The following is a 25,273-nucleotide window of genomic DNA, read 5'->3' as shown; positions in this document are numbered from 1 at the left end:
CAGCGTCGTTCCAGCCGTCGTCCGAGTTGCTTCATCGCCCTAAGCTCCGAGGAAAACCAAGGAGCAGAATGGGCTCCACCAAGCCGGAGAGGGCGTTTGGGGGCAACCGTGTCAACAGCCCGGGCCATCTCTCCATTCCAGAGATCCACCAAGGCCTCGACAGGGTCATCAGCTCTGGACACTGGAAGCTCCCCAAGGGCCGTCTGGAATCCAAGCGGATCCATAAGCCTCCGGGGGCGGACCATCTTAATCGGCCCACCACCCCTGCAGAGGGCAGACAGAGCAGTCAAACTAAACCCCACAAGGTGATGATCTGTCCATGACAAGGGAGTGACCTCAAATTCCCCCACCTCCAGATCATTTATTTCCCGGTTGGCAAAAAACAGATCCAGAGTGTGTCCCGCCACGTGGGTAGGGCCCGATACCAATTGAGACAGGCCCATGGAGGCCATGAAATCCTGAGCCGCACCCACTAGTGGCGCCTCAGCGTGGACATTGAAGTCTCCCAAGACAATAACCTTGGGGGAACCCAAAACCACCTCTGAAACCACCTGCTCCAGCTCAGGTAGGGAGACTAAAGTGCAGCAGGGTAGCTGGTACACCAACAGAATCCCCAACCCATCTTGGAGGCCCACCCTCAAGGACAAACACTCGAAATTCTGAGATTGCCTGACCGGGCACCTGGAAACGGGGAGGGTCTCTCGAAAGATGACTGCAACGCCTCCTCCCCGACCCTCGAGGCGAGGCTGCTGCACGATCTGGAAACCTGGAGGACAGAGCTGAGAGAGACCAACCCTGCCCAGCGCATCCAACCAGGTCAACCAGCGCATCCATACCAGGTCAGCGCGCTCATCCACAATCAAATCGTGGATGAGAGATGTTTTTGCATTAACTGACCTGGCGTTCAGCAGCAGCACCCTAATCCTCGAAGGAGTGTTCTCAGAGCTCCCTGGGGTCAGAGGGTTGGGAGAAGGGCCGGAAAAAGGAACAGGCCTCAGTTGCCTGGACCAATTTCCCCTGTAACGGCCTGCCCAACTCCCACTGGCATACCTCCCTCTGCCCGCTACCTGTGATATTGCTGCCCCCACTCCAGACCCACTTTTTTGCTCTCCCAGACACATCTCCCCAGACTAACCCACCACGGCTTCTTGGCTTAAAAAACAAAACAAAACCAGGCTTGCATAGTCTCCTGCTGACTTCTTAATTCTGGGAAGACGGATCTTCAGGGCAGAAGGAGAGAGATCTTCTGGGCCTCAGGCAGCTCGCCCCACGGCAGAGAGCCACAAGGACGAGAGCCCTTGTGCCACAAGGACGAGAGCCCTTGTGCTCTCGCCCTTCGGCTCTCGCCAAGAGGCTCGCGCCCTTGGGCTAGCCTGCCCTATATAGCAGCAGCAGCAGCTGCCAAAGCCCCAGCAGCAGCCCAAGGAGATGTTACACACACCTGAGGAAAGGTGGGGCAGAGGCAAAGACAGCAGTCAGTCAGTGCCCCACCCAAGCTGTTCCCCTTCTGTCTTCTTCCCCCAGGCCCTTGGGCTAGCCTGCCCTATATAGCAGCAGCAGCAGCAGCCAAAGCCCCAGCAGCAGCACAACTCCCATCATCCCCCATCGTTGGCCATCATGGCGGGGGATGGTGCGAGTTGCAGCCCAACATAATCCAGGTACTCAGCTTTGAGAACCCCTGGCATTCAGTGCATGGGCAGGTTGCAGATCTGTATGCTGACGGTGGTGTTCACATGTTACACTGAACACATGGAGTGCAGCACATATGCACAGACACCTGAATGCATGTGCAGCATAAGTCTGCTTCAGGCATCGAAAAGAAGGGGACGCTGTAGTTGCGTACAACATGCTGAGAGTATGCTCTAAATGGTGCCCTGTCCAAAATGCTGCCCTGCCCCACCCCTTGCCCCTCGTAGGGTGTGTGTGGGGTGGGCTGCTTTGAAAGTGCATCGGGAGCAGGGAGGGAGGGAGGAAGGTGGCTAGCAGCTGGTCCTCTTGTAAGCTTTGAGGGCTCCTTGCAAAGTTTGCAGGGATCAGACCAGACCTCAAGAGCTGCTCCAATGGTGACATGGGGGGTGGGTGTGGGTGGCAGCTCTTGCCACCTTTCTGGTGCCCCAGTCATCTGCTTGCCTCCCCATGCTTCATGGAAGGGGTCCACCCCTGGCCCTGAAGCCCTGAGGAGGGGTTTCTGGCCATGGAACGAATCTGTCCACGGTGGCGGTTTTTGTCACTTCAGACAAATGCTTTAAGAGTGGCTAGAGGTCAGTATGGCTTCAGGGGCTGGGGGCTTCCCAGCAGCATCTGGTGGGCCACTGTGTGAGACAGGATGCTGGACTAGATGGGCTTCCTTGGGCCTGGTCCAGCAGAGACACACTCTTGGGATGTTGTACACGAGTATAGCATCTCCCCACACCGGTTTTTAACACCTGAAGAGGGCTATAATGTCTCACTGCACATATGCACACAGGTTGTGCATGCATTGAGCATAACACGTGAACAGGGCTACAGCCACCTTTAAAAAAGTCCAAAAAGGGAGCATTTGCAGAGAGGTGGGAGATTATGTAGCAATGAAAAACCCTGTGGGTTTGTGTCCAGAGAGTTGCTGAATAAGGGATGCTTCACAGTGTAGGCCAGGGATGGAAAACCTGAGGCTGTTCCCATCAGCACCAGTGGCAATTGATTGCCGCTGGGAATGATGGGAGTAGTAGTCCATCCATAGCTGGAGAGCCTGAGGTTGGCCACTCTGGCCTGGGCATATAGGTGCCCACTGAAGCTCATTTCCCCTGTACAATAGCTCCTCCAGGAGATCTGGATTGGGATCATGAGGGGAAGGTGTTGTGCTCACTATTGCAATCGGATCGGGCCCAACACTCGTATGTGAAAGTGACCCTGGCCTGCCTGCAATACTCACTCAGGTATAGTTTCGCCCTTAACTTGGAGGAAGCACACACTGAAATCAGTGGGAGAGTTGCAGCTGAGTAAACATATGCAAGGGGTCAGGCGGCATGTGTGCTTTTAGGCTTGCAGCCTGACCTCCCTCTGCATGGCAATTCAGAAGCAGATTTCAAGTGCCTCTTGCTCCTGAGTAACTATGCCGTCCAATCCCGTCAGGCACCTCCACCAGGAAGGAAGTCCCACTGAGTTCAGTGGCTTTCTGCTGCTGTGCACACTTGCTTGGCCCCATTGAACTGGAGGGGACTCACCCAGGGCTGAACCGGAGCCAGGGGGGCTCCTCAGTGCGGGGTCACCTGTTGCTCTCCCTCTGCCTGTCCAAGGTCGCAGCCCGTGCCTGTGCAAAGGCCAAGAGGGGGCAGTCAGTCCTGCTGCCTTTGACAGGGCACCTTTGACATGAACTGGTGTACGCTGCAGAGGAGCAAAGCTGCTTCTCCCTCCTGATCCCTGGGGGACTTGTACACAGGAGGCCTCTTGCTGCGGCAGCTGCTGCTCTCTAGCCTGGGCAAGAGTGTAGTCGTGGGACCCAGCCTCTCTTCTTACTGGCATTCATATTTGGAATGCTTAATGGGGTTTCTCTGCTGCTTCCTGTCCTTTTAAAGATGCTAGGTTCTGCCTTCTCTTGGTGTAAATGAGCGTCTCTGAGCATGTGAAATGAATCCCCTGCCCTGTTCCCTGAATAGCCAGAGTCAGCCCGCCCACTGCCTCTTGACTCGGAACCAGGGCGTGGAGGGAGACTGCTGTTCCAGCCTTCTCCAAACTAGACACACGTTGATCCTGTGATGGGGCCAGGAGCAGAGCGTGGGCGTCTGGTTCTTTGCTGCCATCTTCTAGGCTGAGGCTCTTGCCTCTCATGCCAGCACCCTCTGGGATCCTGGATCGCTTGCGCTCAGGGCTTGTGGGCTGTGCTGGGCAGGGGTCTGTGCTAAGATCAGCATGGTGGGAAGTGGGGTCCTCCAGGTCGCCCCAGGAGGGGTGAACCAGCCCAGCCTGAAGACAGTCTCAGCCCAAGCACCCAGGCTGCTCAGGGACAGGTTGGCACCTGTGAGTGGCCTGGGGCCCAGCCTCTGTTTTGAGTTTTAGAAAGAAATGTCACGGGTGTGTCTCTAAGCATGCCTAAAGACCAGATTCTTGACTATAAACAGGGGACCACTTGATTAATGTAATGCTCCGAGGAGTGCATGGGACCTTCCCTCCTCTTCCTCTTCCGGCCTGTTAAAATCACTCCACCAATCAGTGTTCCCTGTAACAAGAATGTCCAGATGTCATTCACTACAACTTCCATCATCCCCAGCCCCAATGGCCTTTGGCTGGGGATGATGGGAGTTGCAGTCAGTGATGTCTGGGAATCCCTGCTCCAGGGAACACGGTTCTTTCCACTGTGCTGCTTTCCCCGAACGAGGGAGAAGCCGGCTTCTGGGAAATCAGCCCGCCGGTGCCATTTTGCTTTCCATCCTCAGCTGGCCCTCCATGGGCCGGGGTGTGCTGGGTAGGCTGCTGCTGTGCAGCCCTAAGGATCCGGTACGGGATAGGCTGCCTGCAACCTGGCCGGCTTCACCCTGCTTCATGGTAGGGCTGCCTACGTGCAACTGCTGCACTACCAAAGAGGAAAGGGCTGGGTGCCTAGATTTGGGACCAGCTGGCTGCAGCAGGGAGCTCATCACCAGTGGCACTGGGAGCCTTTGTGTGCTCCCAGGGATGGGAGGGGAGATGGATGGAGAGGTGATGGAGCTGCCTTGTGCGGAGCCAGACGGCGGGTCCTGCTTGCTCTGGTGGTGGCGGCTGCTGCTGGCTTCCCTGAGACCCCACAGCGGCTTGTTGGGGGATACGGTGCCTGCCAGAGTCATGTCGGAAGAGGAGGAGAGTATTCACCAAGCTCAAGGGCTCCTTCCATGAACAGGGGTGTGCATGTGTGCAACAAAACAAAACACACACACTCACTTCACAAAGTACTTGTGTGCTCTTCCCTTAGTATTCTCCTACAGTATTGCACTGCACACACGAGTGTATAAATTGGGGCCTAAGTGTATAAATGCCAAGTGTATAAATTGGGGCCGCGTCCATTTCATCCACCTCTGAGCAACCATGCCTAGCAAAGCCTGACAATGCCTTCCAAGGCATGCAGTGGTTCACTCAGCCCCATCATAGTCAACCCTGACGGGCAGCAGCTACTCGAAGGTGTGCTGAGGTCTCACCCATCCTTGCTAGCGAGGCCCTTAACAGGAGATCGTGACGCCTGAACTCAGGGCTTATACAGGCTTGTGGCCTAAATATCATAGGATCAAGATAGGAACAAAAGCCAGCGTGGTTTAGTGGTTAGAGTGCTGGACTTGGACTAGGACTAGGGAGACCCAAGTTCAAATCCCCATTCAGCCAGGATACTTGCTAGGTGACTCTGGGCCAGTCACTTCTCTCTCAGCCAGCCTACTTCACAGGGTTGTTGTGAGGAGAAACTTAAGATGTAGTACACCACTCTGGGCTCCTTGGAGGAAGAGCGGGATATAAATCAAACAAACAAATAAGATACCTTAAGGACAGCCTCATCCCACATTAGTCTGTCTGGCCCATAAGAGTTTTCAGAGACACCCTCCTTCACATCATCCTGCCATCTTTAGAGATAAGGCTGGTAATGACACAGCAGCAGACCTTCTCTGTGGCTGCCTCCATCTTATGGAACTCCATCCCACTTGGGGTGCATCTGGTACCCTCTATTTTTAAATGCAAGTTGAAAACTTTAAACTGGCCTTCTCAGATATCCTCTGACTCCCTCATCTCCATAGATGAGTCTATTGTTAGGTTGCTGCATCACTTCTCTAGGTCTTTAAGTTTGATTTGATGGTTTTAATTCTGCCTTCGTCCTTACTGTAATTTAATTGATTCATTCTTGTAACTTTTATATTGTTAGCCACCTTGAGTTTCTTTGGGGGAGAAGGTGCGATATAGATATTTTAATCAACCAGCCAACCAATCATATAGAGCATGTGCTCTAAAACCTGTAGTAGTAACTGACCCCATCTGTCTTTCAGCATCTTGGGCATATGGAGTTTTCTCGCATGTTTGGGAAGCTCACCTCACCTTTGCCAAGATGGCTCCTCCTCCGCACCCAGGGGCATCATTAGGGGGTGGTCTTTGGTCTATGGGCCATGGGCACCCTGATGAATTGCTTAGAGCCCTGAATCACATCAATGAGATTTTTTCTTAGCCTGTCAGTTTTTCTTACCTGGTAATGTTTTCTGATGGATATGAATGTAATTTTCTCTTACCCTGTCAAATTTTCATACCAAATAATGTTTTCTGATGGACAAAAAGGTAAGGTTTCATTACCCTGTAAGATTCCAGTACCTAGTTGAGCTTTTCTGATGAGTAATGTTTTCTGATGGACTGGACCATGTTTTCTCATTACTCTGTCAGATTTCAGTATTTTTCAGTAATTCCTTCTGAGGGCCTGGACCATAAGTTTTCATTACTGTCAGATTGTACTATTTTTCTGATGGGCTGGATCATAATTGTGCATTACTTTCTAAGATCCCCCCTCCCGTACACCCCCATCATTACCCATTCATATTTCAATACCAGGGCAAGCTTTTCTGATGGGTAATGTTTTGTTGTATTTATTTATTGTTTGTTATATTTCTATACTGCTTTTCATAAAACTTATCCCAAGGCGATGATGGACAAGACTGAAATTTGTTAGAGAGCTCCTCGCCTTGCCTGGTTTGCTAGGGATTTCACTTTCATAGATGCTATGGTATAATACTGGAGACTTCAAAAAACATACGCAATTATTCTTGGAGGGGTATGAGTTTAATTCTCAAAAGGGAGGCTGTGGGCCCAGGGCCCAAGTCTTTTAAGAAGCTAGCAACATCCCTGCTCCCAATGCCCTGTGCCAGCAGAGCTGATCACACTCGAGGAGGGGCTGGAATCCTTTACTCCAGGGATCTTCAAACCCAGATGTTGTTGGACTTCAGCTCGATCATGGCAGTGGAAGTCCAACAACATCTGGGGACCCACGTCTAAGAACTCCTGCGTTTACCTGAATCCAAGCACAACAGATCACCATCCTAGAGCAGATAGGGTGTGGGGAGGGGATGTCTAATGACTACACACCCCGCTCCATCGCAGTGGTACAATGTCGTTGGGAGGATCAGGGTGTTCAGAGTTTATATATTAAAATAATGCAAACACAGATATTTAAAGCCCTGGAGTACGTTTAAATCACAGTGAATCAAGTGGTTCTCTTAGAAACATAGGAAGCTGTCATATACTGAGCAGGGGTCGAGCCACCATTGGGCCAACAGGTTCAAAGAACCCGGGCCGCACCCAATCAGGGGCCATGCCTCGCGGCCCTGACACCCCCCGCATCTGACGTCAGACGTGGGGGTGCAGATTTAGCTCCCGAGTGGGGGCCGCACGGCCCCTTCGGGAGTTAAACGCCAACTCCCGAACGGAGCCTCAAGGTCAGATGCGGGGGTGTGGCTAACTTCTGCATCTGACATCAGACGCAGGGTCAGCAGGGGCACTGCCGCGGCCGCAAACAGGCCAGCGGCAGTCAGGCTCCGCCGCTGATACTGAGTCAGACCATAAGCCCATCTAGCTCAGTATTGTCTTCACAGACTGGCAGCAGCTTCTCCAAGGTTGCAGGCAGGGATGTCTCTCAGCCCGATCTTGGAGAATCCAGGGAGGGAACTTGGCACCTAGATGCTCTTCCCAGAGCGGCTCCATCCCCTAAGGGGAATATCTCCCAGTGCTCTCACTTCTAGTCTCCCATTCATAGGCAACCAGGGCAGACCCTGCTTAGCTAAGGGGACAAGTCATGCTGGCTGCCACAAGACCAGCTCTCCTCCCATGGTTGTGTGAGCCACTGGAAAGTCAGGCCAACAGGCCACATAACTTGAGAGTCCAGCATTCACCACAGACTATGTTTTGAGATGGCAGTCAAGGCAGTTCTTTTTCTTTGAAAAAGGACTTTGGATTCCTGAGAATGTAAAAAGTCACTGGGGTGGAGATGAAAAAGACCAGGTTGCTAGATATGCCTGAGTGTGGGGGGTTGGGGGATCTACAAGCCTTCTGTTGTGGAGAGGCCCCTTCTGAGCCATGCAGCTCATGGACACAGGACTACAGGAAGGAAGCTGCCTTCTACTGAGTCAGACCTCTGGTCCATCTAGTTCAGGATTGTCTGCACTAACTGGCAGCAGCTCTCTAAGGTTCCAGGCAGGAGTCTCTCCCAGCTCTGCCTGGAGGTGCTGCCAGGAGTGAACCGGGGACCTTCTGCACACAAAGCAGACGCTCTACCACTGAGCTGCAGCCCAGGCCCCTGGGGCTTTGGCGGTCATATGAAGCTGGCTTGAACTGAGTCAGAACTTCAACCCATCCAGCCCAGTATGGTCTACTCTGGCTGGCAGTAGTTCCCCAGGGCCTCAGGTGCTGTCCCCAAGTTGTACTTAAAGGTAAAGTGTGCTGTCGAGTCGGTGTTGACTCCTGGTGCCCAGAGCCCGGTGGTTGTCTTTGGTAGAATACAGGAGGGGGTGACCATTGCCTCCTCCCACGCAATATGAGATCATGCCTTTCTTTCAGCACCTTCCTATATCGCTGCTGCCCAATATAGTACCAGCAGGGATTTGAACCGGCAACCTTCTGCTTGTTAGTCAAGCATTTCCCCGCTGTGTCATTTGGTGGCTTTTAAGCTGTGCTCACCTGAGAAAATGTGAAGGCAGGGGTTCTCAGACTGGGGTTCCCAGGTGCTGTTGGACTACAACTCCCACCATCCCCAGCCACAATGGCCAGATGTTCAAGAACACTGAGGGACCCAACAAAGGGGGGACGACAAGAGTAGGCAAGTAGCTGCCCCCCATCTCTTTCTGAAATCTATCATGGGACACAGCTTGCCCACCCAGAAGTGCACTTTGCCTGTTCTGTGCCTCTCTGCCCTCCCCCCCCCAATGTTTGTCTAGTGCTGCAACTGGGATCCAAGTATGAGGAGTACCCCTGTTTGGGGGCTTCTACATGCAAGGCTTTCTGCTTTCCCCACTGAGCAGTGGCTTCGCCCCCCAAGCATAGGAAGCTGCCTTATGCCGATTCAGACCGAAGCAGCAGGGGCAAGAAGCAGGGACCTTGGGGTCTCTGCTCTAATGCCCCAGTGGGGTGTCGTGGAGGGGGGGCACACAAGGATGGAGCACTGACACTTCTCGGGCTGTTGGGGTGGCCATGGCCATGGGGGCTGTCCTGGAGAGCGCCTCCTGCACTTCTGAAACGGCCACTTCATCCCTGTGCCCAGCCTGCTCTCCGCCCTGGGTCCCAGATATTGTTGCCTACACCTCCAAGGCCTTCGGCCGTTGTCGCTGGAGATGATGGGAGTTGTAATCCAACAACATCTGGGAAGCCAGGGTTGGGAGCCCCTGGCCTAGAGACGTCCACACCTGCACATGCTTGTCCCCTTCCTGCCACACTGATGGGGTGGATCAGCTCCAGGCTCTGTGGGGAGGTTCTTGGGCAAAGAGGTGGCTCTGTGAGCTCGCACCACCAGGGTCCTCCTCCTCTCCTTTCTTCTGGAGTCCTATAGAGGGTCTCCCATTGTCTGGAAAGATCAACGGAGACTTTTCTGGAGCCCACCATGACGAAATAAGCCTCCTCCCTCCAGAACTCTTTTGCGGCGGGGATGAAGGCTTTTGACAGACGGGGCCCACTGCACGGCCTTTCGCTTTGCAAGGACCCAAGCAAGGTGGGAGGTAGTGAAGATGGTCCCCTGCCCCCCCTGCCTTATTTTGGAAGAGGGGAAGTGGAGAGCAAGTTGCCACCCAACCTGCGGATTTCTCTCCCTCAGGGGCCCAGGGACATTGGTTCCATTAAGCGATGCCCGGCCCTGACTGAGGTCTGGAAGGACCCTTGGGCAAGCTGCATGCTGGCCATGCTACTGACACTCTGCTTACCCCCCCCCGCCCCAGTCCTAAACTGGAACAGGGAGTAGTTAAGGCACCAGACAGAGCAGTGTACACACACTGCGGTTATTCAGGCACACCTGGGAGTGGAATGGCACTTTCCTTGGGGCAGAGCATGGAGCGTCCTGATCACAGCCATCCTCAGTTACTCAGACTAGGCAGCATTCAAAGAGCAGACATGGCCACATTCCCATAAAGTGCAGGAGCATGCGAGAGGCCTTCTGGCAGGCATGGCTTTGCTAAGACCCTAACTGGGCTGTGGAACCCAAAGTCGGTGAGGTCAAGTTCCTGACTATCCTGCTGAGATTGGCGATCTTTTCTTCTAGCAAGTAGTTGGTCTTCTCCACGGTTTTCTGCCTCTGTTCCGTCGTCTCCAGAGCTTTCAGCAGCTGGGCGTTCTCGACATAGAGGTCCTTCACCATTTCATCAGCTCTCGTGTTCTTTGCAAGCTGAAATGCAGGAAGGAAATGGGGGTTTGCACCGGACAGACTGCAAAGGACCCTTTCTGGCTGGCTTCCTGGGTGTGTGAACAAGGCTCCAAGGAGTGCTGATTTATGGATTTGATTCCACCCCAGTATTGGGTGGAACAAGGTTATCTGAAGTAGTCCATTGAACAAGGTGCACTACCGTGATCTCTTTCTTTCTTATCCTGCCTTTCCTTCAAGTATCTCAGTTTCACTGCTCAGTTTCACTGCTTGGGTTCTCAAACAAGATCTCATCCAGGCCCTTATCAGTCCTACACCTGCTTCGCTTAGAGATGGAGGCATATCAGGTGCACTCAGCTTGACTCTGGAACCTGAAACATATTTAAAATATGCTGCCTGGTAGTGGTGAAGTCCATTGTCTGGCAGACACTGCTTCTCAGAGGGGCAGAGACCTGAAATGTGACGATGGCTTCCTGCAACCATCAAAGACAAGAGGTTTTCTCTTCACCAGGTTTGCATGGTGTTCAAAACGAACCGAAGCTGCTGGCTATCAGCACTCTGAGAATCCAGTCGCCTAGATGTTCCCCCAGGGCTACTGTGAGACATTTTCCCACCCCAAAGGGCTGCACAGTGCAATCAAAAATGGCTAATATTATAATGCCCTTATACAAAACTATGGTGAGGCCACACCTGGAGTACTGCGTACAATTCTGGTCACCACGTCTTTAAAAAGACATTGTAGAACTGGAAAAGGTATAGAAGAGGGCAACCAAGATGATCAGGGGCCTAGAGCACCTTTCTTATGAGGCAAGACTACAACACCTGGGGCTTTTTAGTTTATAAAAAAGATGACTGTGGGGAGACATGATAGAGGTCTATAAAATCATGCATGGTGTGGAGAAAGTGGAGAGAGAGAAATTCTTCTCCCACTCCCATAACACTAGAACCAGGGGTCATCCCATGGAATTGATTGCCAGGAAATTTAGAACCAACAAACAGAAGTACTTTTTCACACAACGCATAATCCACTTGTGGAATTCTCTGCCACAAGATGTGGTGACAGCCAACAACCTGGATGGCTTGAAGAGGGGTTTGGATAACTTCATGGAGGAGAGGTCTATCATTGGCTACTAGTTGGAGGGCTGTGGGCCACCTCCAGCCTCAAAGGCAGGATGCCTCTGAATACCAGTTGCAGGGGAGTACCAGCAAGAGAGAGGGCATGCCCTCAACTCCTGCCTGTAGGCTTCCAGCGGCATCTGGTGGGCCACTGTGAGAAACCGGATGCTGGACTAGATGGGCTTCCTTGGGCCTGATCCAGCTGGGCTGCTCTTATGTTCTTATGATGATGGCAATGTCGCAGAGGATGGCTGGGTCACAATTCTCAGATTGTATGCAACTGCGCACCATCTGCGTTCCTTTGAGACACCGTTGCAAGAGTTCCCTCGGATCTGAGGTGTAACCCTTCAGTCACACTGGCCCTGGCACCACACAGAATCTTCTGTTAAGAGGAGACTCACCTGTTCTCTCAGCTGATTGACTTTGTCTTGGAGGAGTCTTTTCACAAGCTGCAGCTGCTGTTCAACATCCATCATGCGCTTCTCCATGGCCTGTAGCCGCTGCTGATGTCCATCCTGAAAAGGAGTACAGGTACACTGAGTGAAGAATCAGAAGCCTTGTGGTGCCTGAATATAAGCTGGCTTCTTGTGATGTGAGCTCTCTTAGGCAAGAGTCTCCATCATTTGAAGGAAATAGGCCGAGAAAGTGGAAGGGTGCCTGGTTGCTGGAATGATCTCTCCGACGTCTACACAGAGAGCCTCCTACAGCAAGGATTCTTGACCTTGGGTTCCCAGCTGTTGCTGGACTACAAATCCCATCTTCCCGAGCCACAATGGCTGAAGGCCTTTGACCTACTCCCTCACCAAGGGTTCTTGAGTAATCAGCAATCATGGGAACTGTTAAAGAACAGTTAAAGAGCCAGCGTGGTGTAGTGGCTAGATTGCTGGACTAGGACCGGGGAGACCTGAGTTCAAATCCCCATTCAGCCATGAGACTTGCTGGGTGACTCTGGGCCAGTCACTTCTCTCTCAGCCTAACCTACTTCACAGGGTTGTGGTGAGGAGAAACCTAAGTATGTAGTACACCACTCTGGGCTCCTTGGAGGGAGAGCAGGATATAAAATGTAAAAAAATAAAATATGTAATGCAAAGCTATGAACAGGCCACCTCCAATTAGTTTAAGTTTGGGATGACCACTGTCTGTATTCTTGGGCTGGACTCTTTTGGCTGAGTTCTCAACCAAGGGTCCCCAGATGTTGGTGGACTAAGTATGTCCAACTCCTATAATCCCCCAACTCCTATAATCCCCAGCCGTAATGGACAAAGGCCACTGTGGTTGGGGATTATGGGAGTTAAAGTCCACCAACATCTGGGGCCCCAAGGTTGAGAACCCACTGCTATAAAGGCATCACAGCTACGTGGCCGCCGCTGAGACATCACAATCAACATTCGGGACTTTGGGAAGCAATTTTCTTTTCCTTCCGTATGCAACTGTCACATACTATTCCCTGCATCAAATTTGATAGGGATGCTGGCTGGGGGGGGGGGGGAGAGGCAGGATTGCTTCAGGAGCCAGACATGAGCCATCGGTCAGACCCCAGGGCCATTGACTGTCCCCCTCCCCACCCCACCCCTACACAAACACTAGAGTCTTGTCAGTTTGTTCAGTGATGTATTTATTTATTTGCATTTATTTCTTACACTTCTATACTGCCCCATACCAAAAAGTCCCTGGGAGGAAGATTTCCAGCTTCCTGGAGTGCAACAGCAGAAGATGGTCCTTCACTCCCTGCCTGTGGGCTTCTCGAAATACACGGTGGGCTTTGTGGGAAGAGACGGCTGCTTGGTCTGATCCAGCAGGGCTCTTCTTAGGTTCTTAGATGAAGTTCTGAGGAGCTGCAATCGGGGTCTGTTCCTGATCTCAAAGGGACATTTTGATTTTGATTTTAGAGGTTCTAGCTCACCCTTCAGCCCTTAAAAAAAGGCTTGAAGGCAGCTGGGTGGGGTTTAAAACCTATTTGCGTTGTGGAGAAACTCTAAATATATACTTGTTAGTCACAAGTCAACCCATTTGCTGGGACTAAGAGCCAATAGCATACTCCAATTCTGTAAGTTAGGGATTCCCAACTATGAGTCCCCAGGTGTTGTGGAACTATAATGTCCCTCATCCGCAACCACAATGGCCAGTGGCCAGTATATAGCATTAATAAATAAATAAAATTGGCCCCAATCAGCTCAAGACCCCAGGTTGGGAACTTCTGCCATTAGTGATGAAGGATTCAGAGCTCATTCCTGAGGCCGGGTGATCACCTGCTTCCCAAAGCAAGTAACAATCCCATTTGAAAACCTTGCTCTTGTGATGCTTTCATCAGTGCCGAGTTCATCTGAGCACATCCCCCTGATGGCGTCTGTCCTTTGGTCTGGGGAGGGGCAGAACCACCACTTCAAAGAGTCCCACGAGGAGGCAGCAAGGGCTGTGACCTCCAAGACGCAGATCGAGTGTTTGTTTTTCTGCTGAAACTTTAGTCTTGTGGTATGTGCGATTGCGAAAGGAAGGAACTTTGCTCATGTCGCACAGCTTGGGGATTTAAAGCAACCATGGTGTGATACTTTTTATTAGGACCAACTGAGGGCTAAACACCACATGACATTAAATGCACTGTTTGCCTGCCTGTTTTCATCTTTCCTTTGTAGACTGCAGCTGTGTGTATCCATCTCTGTAGGATTGGGGCTGTTGCCGAGGAGGCTTAGCCCTTTTCCTGTCTGTTTCAGGATTCCAATGGAAATCACCCCCCCTGAAATGACTATTTGCCCTGGGAGGGAAGCTGCTTTGGATGCCAATAATCAGATGACATGGTAGGCTACTGAATGAGATGCAGGAAATTCACAACTGGATCTCAGCCAGCATCCCAATGCTGCCCTTGTGCAATAATTTCAAGTAGCCGTGCAAAATCACAAGGATGCATGAAACTGCACCCTCGTGCAAAAGTTCCCTGCAAAACATGAGGCATGCCACGAGAGAGCTGGTCTTGTGGTAGCAAGCATGAATTATCCTCTTGGCTGAGCAGGGTCTGACCTGGCTTGCATCTGAATGGGAGACCACATGTGTCAGCACTGTAAGATATTCCCATTAGGGGATAGGACCGCTCTGGGAAGTACACCTGCCTGCTTGCATCTGAAAGGTCCAAGTTCCCTCCCTAGCATCTCCAGGTAGGGCTAAGAACACAAGAACAGCCCTGCTGGATCAGGCCCCAGGAAGCCCATCTAGTCCAGCATCCTGTTTCGCACAGTGGCCCACCAGATGCCGCTGGAAGCCACAGGCAGCAGTTGAGGGCGTGCCCTCTCTCCTGCCATTACACCCCTGCAACTGGTACTGAGAGACACTCTTGCTTGCAACCTTGGAGAAGCCACTGCCAGGCTGGGTAGACAATACTGAGTTAGATGGATCACTGGTCTGACTCGGTAGAAGGCCGCTTCTTATGTTCCAAACGGCTATAGGAATACAAGAAATTTCCTCATGGCTGTTGGCTATTCAGAAATTCAATGCATTCCATGGCCCTTTGGGAGCACCAGGGCTTTTCCGTGGGCATTCCCTGTCATTCATTCTACATTCCCTAGAGCAGGGCTGCTGAACTTTCGTCCTCCTGCAGATGTTGGCCTCCCTTAGGGCCACCTAGTGAGTTTATTGCAGAGGCGAAATTTGAACTCGGGGCTTCCTCATTCACAGCTGAGAATCTTGCAGTGCAATCTTAGCTGTATTCGCTCAGAAGTGAATCCAATGGCATTCAGTGGGGCTTTACATCTCAGGAAACAAGGTAGTATAAACATACTCTAGTATTTTCTTCTGCAAAAGTTCTGTGACAGTTGTAAAGTAAAAATATATGGAATCCCAGGGCTATACTAAGAAGTTACTGGCATTTCACACCATGGTTTCTCTTCTGGAACAGGATCCCTGCCCCATGCAGTAGCTATAGGCTTTGCTTCCCCATAGAACTGCCTTGATGGTGGCCCAACCTGTATGATTACAACTCTGACCTGACCACAGATTACAAGAAGCCCTATTGGTTAGTAAGACAAAAAGACACGCACATCTTTAAAATGTGTATTTTATTTGCCCAACAACAATAAAAAAGTGTAGTTCTTTCCCTGTTTTAAAAAAAGAATTTATACATCTTGTACAAAACTTTGTATAAATAATGCAGATTTTTCTTCTTGAAATCCAATATATAAAAAATTAGTACCTTTTTGTTTAAAAAATAGATACACCATAAAATTTGAGGGGGGAAATAGTGTTTCTCTTTCCAAACTTCCCTGGATAAGCAATTTTTAAATAACAAATAAAAAAATTGACTTGCAACAGATTTTTTTAAAAAAAGACAACAAAGTGTGATTATTTTTTCCACACACACACACAAAATAGATTCTGACAAATAAATAGAGGAATAAAACATAATACTGGAGAGGTTTAAAATAAAATAAAGTTTGTTTTTAAATAATTAAAAAAAGAAAAAATGTGATCCCCGGGTTTCTCAGCTTATGCCAGTTTGTGTGAGTAAGGAAGGAGGTGCGTTAACAGCCAAGGGGTGTCAGAGGTGACCAATCCGCCTGTACGTATCTGCATGCAATGATCGCTGCTCCGGAAGCAAAGCCTACGGAAAGAAGGCAAGGAGGACACACTTCACCCGCAGGTCTTTGAAAACAGCACATCACACTTAGTAATGCAAGCAGCCAGAAGCGCTGTTGAAGCAGGCCGAGCAAGATGGACACAGAATCTGGAGTTAAACAAGGAGCAGCACATGCAACGGATCACGGACGACGCTTGTTTACAGCACAGCATCCGTTCGCCTGGCAAGCAACATGCAGCCTGTGAGCTCCGAATAGGGTTGCCCACAGTCCACTGCCCTAGTAAGGGATCCGAGTGCGGGAGTATGCGGGAGCGATTGGGAGCCTGAGTGCGCTGTGTGTTTTCACCACTTGCAATTTAAACTCCAGTGCAAGTTGCAGCTTGGAGTGCTTCTCTTCTGCTTAGGGATATAACCATGGTTAGCCAAACTGGGTGTGATGTAATTTTGTTTTCTAGAAAGAGAAGCATTGTTAGCCAGTAAAATTAGGATTCACACATGAGCACTATCTAGTCGTCATTGCCTGCATGCATTTCATGATCCTGATACCTGGATAATGCTAAGTTTGCCAGTGCCTTGATGTCTGCCAACGCTCTTGTTAATGTCTCCAATATGGGACGGTTGGCAACCCTAAGCCTACAGCCCACCCAAACCAGAGCACTCGGGTAGGGAGGGAGGAGGGAAAGGAGTGGGAGGTCATTATTTTGTTATTAGTGGAAATAATTAGTTTGATCTGAACCATTCGGTTCTTCCCATTAGCTGGAAAGAAGGGACAGATGGCATTCCAGAAGGGGCAGTAAATTGCAGGGCAAGTTCCCGTGCGGTGAACAGCCACCCTCTGCATGGCGGTTAGGGCGGGGTGTGTGTGAGGAAGGCTCTTAGAGCTTTTGGACCCCGTCAGATGCCACAGCTGTGCTAGGCTGCCACACCACACTCTCTGCCCCCACGGTGTGTCCCGTGCCCACTGCTCACCTGGCTGCAGTGCATGTGAATAAGCTGAGTGAGCAGCAGGGGTGGGGCCCACGTGGACGTCACATGGAGCCTCAGCAGCAGCAGCAGCGGCCTTACAGATTTTAAGAGGTATCGTCTCCTTCCTCACTGCCTATCACTGCCCCAGCCAGCGCCAGCTGCCAAGGATAACTTTATTATTAAATGTAGGGTATGGGGATATTCTGTACACTACATTTAATTTATTTATTCATTTATTTATTTGATTTGTATACTGCCCTTCCAAAATGGCTCATAATTATATCAGGTACATTACAAAATCTAGTTTTAATGGAATGTGGGGGGCGGGCATCAAAGTCATACTTTGCCTGGGGTGCCAAAAACCCTAGGGCCAGCCCTGAACCCATCTAAGCCTTGGGGCCTCACACTAGCTCTGCAACCTCTGCCTCGTGCTTCAATGACCTCCCTGACTTCCAGTTTGGGGCAAGCAATAGTTTGCTGTTAGTTCTGAACTGGGCAAACTCTGGTTTGCACAAACCATAGTATGTCCAGAACCTTAGTGGAAACCCATGTCAAGCGAATTCTGAAGGCCACAGTAGGACTTGGGCTTCCAATTCTGGCCGGAAGGCTAGTGCAAACAGTTTGCCGATTTGGATAGAATGGAAGATTCCCTCCACCAAGCAAGGAATCAGACTGCACCAAGAGGATGGAGGGGCCGCATGAACCCAAGACGGGCTGAACCACGGTTTGGCATAGTGAGTCAGCCCTATTGTAGGGATGTGCAGTGAACCACACCGGGTGGCTTGATGGCAGTGCGGGTGGGGGGTGCACTTGAAGGGCGGGGAGGGTGCACTTACCCCTCCCTCTGCTTTCCCCCGCTGCTGCCCGGTTTTCCTCAAGTCCTACAGGGTGGCAGCATACTTCCTTGCCGCCCTGTTCGCGCTTTGGCCAGAAGTAGCTGGCGTGCTCATGTCCAGTGTGCATGCATGCGGGTGCTTGTGATGTGCATGCGCTCGCGCCCACTGGGCACATGTGCACCAGCTACTTCCGGCCACTTCTAGCCAAAGAGCGAACGGGGTGGCAGGGAAGCACGCTGCTGCCCTGTAGGACTTGAGGGAAAACGGGGAGCCGGTGAGGGGAAAGCAGAGGGAGGGGTAAGTGCACTCTCCCCCACCCTTGAGATGCAACCCCACCGCCGCCTTCGAACCGTGAGGTTCATGCACATCCCTGCCCTATTGCATTCAAGCTGCTGAGGTCACATTAGAAGGTGGTATGAATGGGCTCCATGTATCCTCCGGCATTTCCCGGATGAAAAGAGGGGCATTCTTGGGCACTTGCAACGCTGCCCCTTGATCTCCCCCATGCCAAGAGGCTCCAGCTTTGGAAGCTGAAGGTTCCTTCCCAGTCTTGGGTCCCCAGATGTGGTTGGCCTTTGCCATTGTGGCTGGGGATGATGGGAGTTGTAGGCCAACAACATCTGGGGACCCAGGTCAGCATCTGAAGGCCAAAGGTTGGGAACCCCTGTGTTAAATAAACTGTCGGGGGTGGGTGGGGTGGGTGGGAATGCATCTCACAAAAAGGCACCAGGGTAATTATGGAATAGTTGCAACTCAAATGTGTCCAGCTATATTTTGCTGTCTACAGACTGGGTAATCGGGGTGGGGTGGGGGACAGAAGGGAAGTAGGATGCCCATTTCAGGCATTGATGTTTATGTGCAGCAAAGTCGTGATGCTTCAGCTGGTTCTCAGAGATGTCGCTTCTACCACGAAGAGGGGCAGGGATCCAAATAATTTATTACCGTTAGCTGCTTTGCTGGGGTCTTTTCAGACAGAATGGGAGGAGAAAATGATTTGAATCAATAAGGCAGAATTTTTCAAAAGGAGTCTGCAAAATCCCACCAAAAAGGTGAAAACAGGACAGGGTTTCACTAGGGCTGTGCATCTTTTGTAAGGAGAATGGCTGGAGTGAGCATCTCATCGTCTCCAGGAAAGTGGGATGCTTCCTGCCAGTGAGGGGAGCAGGCAGCCATCTGGACAGGGTGCTTTGGGTGGAGCAGAACACTCAAAGGTTTAGCCAGGGATTTGGGCAAGTTGGTGGGATACTGGGAGACAGGAGATTCAAGAGCAAGAGAGATAGACCCAAAAGGCCTTTGGAGAACGTTGTAGCCCAGGGCTTCTAGATTTTGGACCCCCAGATGTCCATGGAGTACAGTTCCCAGACACAAAGGCCTTCAGCCCCAACATCTGGAGGCCCAAGCCTGAGAACCCATGTGTGCCAGCCAAGCAATTCGGGTGATGACACAGCACTTAGCGGAGCAACATACACAGAATGCAATCTGGAGCGGGTGGGGCAGGGGGACGCTTCTCAGCTAGGCAGAATGTGCGTCCCCTTCTGCTTCATCTGGAAACACAGCAGGGCTGTGTTGCATAGATAGCAGTGGGTTCTCTTAGGCCAGAGATGCACCACTTCAGCCGTCCAGCTGGGTTTTGGACTACAATTCGCATTATTCCATATAAGAAAATTTAACTCAACTAACTCACTATAAAAATAAATATAAAAATATAAAATAAATCCCCAGCCACAATGGCCAATAGTAAGGAACTGGGGGAACTGTAGTCCAACATCCGTAGGAGGGCCGATGCAGTGCAGCCCTATCTTAGGTGGTCTGCACTGGAATAGCCAGTCACTGCTCCACTGCATGCAGCAAAGCCTGCTACTGGTGTGGATTCAGACCTTCGTTTTTCAGCAGCTTTTTATGGTAAAACAGTCCACAATACATAGGAAAGACCACTGACCACAGACACTTAGAACAAGCTAGTTAGTGGGGGAAAGAGATCATGCTTTGGTGTCACATACTGAAGGATGGTATCTACAGAGCACTTGCGTTGACTGAGGAGGGCTGGAAACTGGCATAAACAGAGAAAGGATCACAGTGAAGAGAGGAGAGGAGCAGGAGGAGAGGAGCAGGAGGAGCGGCGGCTACTGCAGGGTCAGACTCTGCGCCTGATGAGGAGGAGGAGGAAGAGGAAAGGGGGAGGGACGTACCTGTGGCATGTTGGTTTCCAAGGGCCGGCTGTCCAGCTCCTCCTGCAGGTGCTGACTCCTCCGCTCGGCCTGCGCGAACTGCTGCTGGAGCTGCTGGTACTGTTCCCAGGGGACCGAGGCACAGCCTTGCAGCTCGCGCGGATGCTGGGAGGGGCTAAGCATCAGGCTGGAGCTCGAGTGAAGCAGCTGCGCAAGAGAAGAAGCACAAGGACCTCAGCACCGGCTGGCTGGATCAGGCCGAGAAGAGCCCCTCGCCTGGGTCGCCACCTGGGCCCCAGGCGCGGGCAGGCAGCAAGAGGACAGAGGGGGGGCGCTTCCTGCAGTCACTCCCCCGGGCACAGTTAGGGGGGGTCGGCCCCAGCCCAGGTCCTTTGGGGAAGCATCGCCATTCGCCTTACCTTGCCGGTCACGCTCAAGGCAAGAAAGGGTCAGGGTGGGGGAATGGAGTCAGAGGAAGTCTTGGAATCATTTGGCCGTGTCTTTGAAGATTTATTACCTGCCCCAAGCCTTGGAGATGGCAGAGGGATGGGGCTGCAGCTCAGAGGCAGAGCCTCTGCTTGGCGTGCAGAAGGGCCCCGTTCAGTCCTCGGCAGCCTCTCCAGGTAGGGCTGGGAAGGACTCCCTGCCTGGAACCCTGGAGAGCTGCTGCCAGTCAGGGTAGATTCTGAACTAGATGGGCCAAGGGTCTGACTTGGTCTGAGGCCGCTTCCCAAGTTCCTAGGGGTTATATAGAGCGTGATAAATAAAGTAGTTTCGCTTTCTGTCTCCAAATGTGGCTGATCAGATGACCTCTGGAAAGTTTACAGGCAGGGCAGGATATCAGCTGGCACACACAGAGGCAAACTTTTCTCTCAGCATGGAGGCTCCATTTGTCCATCATGCTTCATATTCCTCTATGGGCCTATCTTCCATGAATTTGCCCAATCCTTGGCAGCAGTTCTGTAAGTTAACAACATACTTACAAAAAAAAAACACCCTTCCTTTTTCTTGGTTTTGAGTTTACCTCTAGCCAAACACAGTGGGTAACTCCCGAGCCCTAATGCTGCATGAAGTAGTTATGTGTGTGTTGGCGGGGGCGGAGGGGGGGAGTATCCCTATTTACTGTCTCCAAAACATGAGGTTTGCAGTTCTAGGGGGTACTACATCACTTATTCTATCCATCTAGATATGTACATCTCTAGGTGGTGTACAAAATTTAAAATATTTAAAAGTTACAGATTAAAATACATGATAATGAAAACAATAGCATAAAATAATTACTAAGACAAGTTTTTAGAATTATTAAAATCAATCCTAATTAAAAGCCTGCGAAAACAGGAGAGTCTTGAGGTTCTTCCTGAAAACAAACGAACTTAGGATCCCCTCTGACTCTGCTCTGGAATCGTCTAAGGCAGGGTTGGGCAACCTTGGCTCTCCAGCTGTTGTTGAACTGTGGGGTACCTAAGCGGAAGGTTTGAAACAGAAAGGGTGCCCTTGTTTTTAAGAGTGTGGGGACCCCTGATCTAGCCCATCACGTTCATTATGACAGCAGTCCACAGTCTGTTTAGATCTGTGCTCTGTATCCTTTAGCCCAGAGAGAAAACTGAGGTGCCATAGGGGCAATAGCCATCCCCTGGCTCTTTTTCACTATCATCTGTTAAGTCAGGTATACTGCATCTAATAATGAAGGCTCCATCCTTGGCTCTTATGCCTAACAGCCATCTCTTGCCACCTGCTTCCCATGCATTTGTGTAAACATTAAATGCTATTTGTCTGGAGAGCCACCAGAATTGGCAAATGCGATCACATACTAATTGGACTGAGTAGAAAAGAAACTAACACAAATCAGTGAAGCATTTTGCAATCAACAGAGAATTTAAAAAAACACATCCACAGACCATGCTGATTGGCTGGCCTAGAAACAATGGAGAAGTGTGTTTTCTTTATATGCCAACAAATCCAACCATGCAAAAATTCCACAATGGGCATGCCAAAGAACAAAGAAAGAAAAGAAAGACCACAGAAGCAGAGCTTGAGTCATCACAAAATAAATGTTCTAAGAATGAAAAAACAGAAAATGGAATTTCAGAGCCACTTTTCATTTTCCTGTTTTCAAGTTAAGACGGATTATATAGTATTCAAGAAAAGAAAAGACTTTAAAGCTATCCTTTCATTTTTTTTGGTCCCAAGTCTTCAGGAATTAATTGCTTAGTAAGCCCCTTCGGCTTATTATTAGTCAATCACTTGAACAGGAGCATTTGATAGGTCCATTAAAATGAAGAGTAACTCAGAAGAGATGAGCTATTGTCATAGTATTTGGTATTAAGAAGAAAAAAAAGACACTAATTAACGGGATCTCTGCTCCCCGGCCCCATGCAGTGGGATTACAGGGGGAAAGGTTTGTGCTACCTTCACACGCTATCTCAGGCAGAGTAACATGGCACTCATCTCTGCTAGTTCCAGCCACAAAGGTCTAGACACAGGTTAACCAGAGCGAGGGAAAGCATAAGCAGGAGAAAGAGAAAAATTATAGGAGTCAATGGGTAGAAAAAGGCCAAAAAAAGTCTGCTGGGGGAAACAACAACTAAAGAATACAAAGGTCTAGGAATTCTTTGCAGAGAGGAAAAAAGAATTAGCAAAAGCATCACCTCTTTTAGTTCCATTGCCTGACAAAATACTCTGCAATGTACTGCTGTGTGCAGTATTCAGTTTCTTAAGCATCCCTCTCTCTCTTTTCTTTAAAAGTAAGTTTCTAGATCTCATGACTGCAAAGTTATGTTTGGAAGTGTGGGGCAACATCTGGCGAAATGTCGAAAGTAAGAGTAGGGGCTTATAAGATTTCCAGTAATCTGAGGGTGAGGAGAGAAGGTTTCATTGCTCTTGGCTCCTTCCCTGTGATGACTAGCAAAAGCAGGATTTTGCCAAATATGCTTCATTTGAATAATGTATAAAGATCACTAAACTTGGCATTTCTGGCAGCAGAGTTCTGATTCCTTCCCCTTCAGTATAGGCTATACACATATCCCTGGCTGCACCATAAGCATCTCAGAAGATGTTCACAGCTTTGATGTACCATCCTGGAAATGCTGCAACACTGAGCGTCTTTCTAGGTAAAGGACCACAACCTCGTAAGACAGCAATTGTTTTGTATGGGGAAGGTCTAAGATTCAGTCCCTGACATTGCAGGGAGGAGAGCTGGTCTTGTGGCAGCAAGCATGACCTTTGCTAAGCAAGGTCCACCCTGGTTTGCATTTGAATGGGGGACTACATGTGAGCTAGCACCCGTAAGATATTCCCCTCAGGGGATGGAGCCGCTCTGGGAAGAACAGAAGGTTCCAAGTTCCCTCCCTGGCAGCATCTCCAAGGTAGGGCTGAGAGAGATCCCTGCCTGCAACCTTGGAGAAGTCGCTGCCAGTCTGTGAGGACAATACTGAGCTAGACAGACCAATGGTCTGACTCAGTATACGGCAGCTTCCTATCTCCAGTGAAAACCAGTTCTCAGGCAGCAGGCTCTGAGAAAGTGCCTCTGCCTGAACTTAGGCACATAGGAAACTGCCATCTACTGAGTCAGGCTATTGGTCCATCTAGCTCAGGATTGTCTTCACAGAACCTGGAGAGATGCTGCCAGTCCAGCAGTCTTACTCAGCATAGGGCAGCTTTATGGGATTGCGAGAAGGATGTGCAGGTATGAAGGAGGCCTGCACACCTTCAGGAGCAGCCGTGGCTCAGTGGGAGAGCACCTGCGTTGTACGCAGAAGGGCCCAGGTTCCGTTCCCAGCATCTCCAGGTAGGACTGGGAAAGACCCTTATCTGAAACACCTCAGAGACACTGACAGTCAGTGCAGACAGTACAGAGACAGGGGAACCAAAGGTCTGATACCTTAGACAGCAACTTCATAGGTTCATACTTGATCAGCTGCTCTGGGAAGAGCAGAAGGTTCCAAGTTCCCTCCCTGGCAGCATCTCCAAGATCGGGCTGAGAGAGACTCCTGCCTGCAACCTTGGAGAAGCCGCTGCCAGTCTGTGAAGACAATACTGAGCTAGACAGACCAAGGGTCTGACTCAGTAGTTGGCAGCTTCCTATGTTCCTATAGTTCAGTGTCTAAGCACGCACTTTGCATGCAGAATGTTGTATGTGCAGTCCCTGGATCTCAGACAGCACAACTACAAAACACCCCATTTGACACCTGGAGAGTTGCTGCCAGTCAGTGCGGACAATACTGAGCTAAATGGGCCAAGGGCCTGACTCAGTGCAAGGCAGCTTCCTCTGTTCAATGCTGGACTTTTGCACTGGCTGAGACTGAAGGCTCCATCTCACCCCCCAAAAGTAAGAGACTCCTTCACTTTGCTGAGTGTCAGTATATAAAAGTTTGGATTTTTCTTCTTTTGAGCTCTGCAAAGTCTTGCCTCTTCTTAACTATCTTCACTGCAATCCCTCTGCTCTCCTGGGCATCTGCTATACTGCTAAAGGCTGTTGACAGATCTAACTCCAGCAATGTTGCTCAACTACTGTGTGCAATTCCTGTTTTGAGGCGAAAGGCCTCCTCTTCAAACAGCAAGAGTCTACTGCAGGATGTTTCCTTCTCAAGATTTTGCCGGATGCAGTTCAGCTACACCCTAAACCAACAAGCCCAGAGAAATCTCTTGGCATACATCCTTATTTGTTAAAGAAAAATTATTCCCAGTTTATTCATTTTCTAGGCAACAAAAGCAACAAGAAAAGCAGATCTACTGAAACAGACCTCCATCAGCTGTTCTTCCAGTTTTACTTGTTTTTTCCTTAGGCCTTCATTTTCCAAACTGATGGTTTCCAGCTCATGCTCAAGCGAATTCATCTGGCTGATCTGTCAAGGAGTTCAATCTCAGATTAGAAAAAGTAGGGTGTGGTTCTTTGTTTGTTCGTCCAAAGTTGCCAGAGAGACATACCTTTGGTCTGAGAGCAAGAAAGCCTGCAAGCAATTCTGACCTGCAGCCAGCCAGTCCTCCTCTAAGAGAAAGCGGCTGACATCTTAACAAAGCATCGGTGCAATGGGAGAAGACAGGGTGTAGCGCCTGTGCTTCTCAAGACTAACCCTGACCTGGTGCTAGAGTGTGTGGCAATTCCAGTACCCTCCCCTTCCCCTGGAATCCCTCTGTGCCACCTGGAAAATATGTCCCTGTCAGTTGCACAACCCTCAGGGACATATTTTCCAGTGGCATGGAGCCCTTCCATGGGGGAAGGGGAGGTCATCGAAATTTACTCTCACCACTAGCTGTGGAGCGGAGTTAGTTGAACCCGTGCTTTGTTAGTCAAAATGTCAGCAGGCAGCTT

At 50.4% G+C, this 25,273-nt stretch overlaps 1 protein-coding gene across 14 annotated transcripts in view; it reads right to left on the bottom strand.

Moving 5' to 3' along the window:
* Positions 1-6,552: 6,552 nt before the first annotated feature.
* NIN (ninein) overlaps positions 6,553-25,273 on the bottom strand; it is a 159,714-nt gene continuing 140,993 nt past the window's right edge. For 8 of the 14 annotated variants that reach the window (XM_053242503.1, XM_053242478.1, XM_053242549.1 and 5 more), the window contains 4 exons: positions 24,705-24,806; positions 19,984-20,169; positions 11,830-11,943; positions 6,553-10,336 (listed from right to left, as the gene is read on the bottom strand). In XM_053242503.1, the coding sequence (XP_053098478.1) occupies positions 10,127-10,336; positions 11,830-11,943; positions 19,984-20,169; positions 24,705-24,806 (612 nt within the window). In that variant the 3' untranslated portion in view covers positions 6,553-10,126. Of the gene's footprint in view, positions 10,337-11,829; positions 11,944-15,457; positions 16,017-19,794; positions 19,845-19,983; positions 20,170-22,371; positions 22,436-24,704; positions 24,807-25,273 lie in introns of those variants that run through there. The other 6 variants (XM_053242554.1, XM_053242532.1, XM_053242487.1 and 3 more) reach the window with 5 other exon arrangements.

This window comes from Hemicordylus capensis, chromosome 1, assembly GCF_027244095.1.
Source record: "Hemicordylus capensis ecotype Gifberg chromosome 1, rHemCap1.1.pri, whole genome shotgun sequence".
Taxonomy (NCBI): Eukaryota; Metazoa; Chordata; class Lepidosauria; order Squamata; family Cordylidae; genus Hemicordylus; species Hemicordylus capensis.
This window is presented reverse-complemented; position numbering and strand designations above follow the sequence as displayed.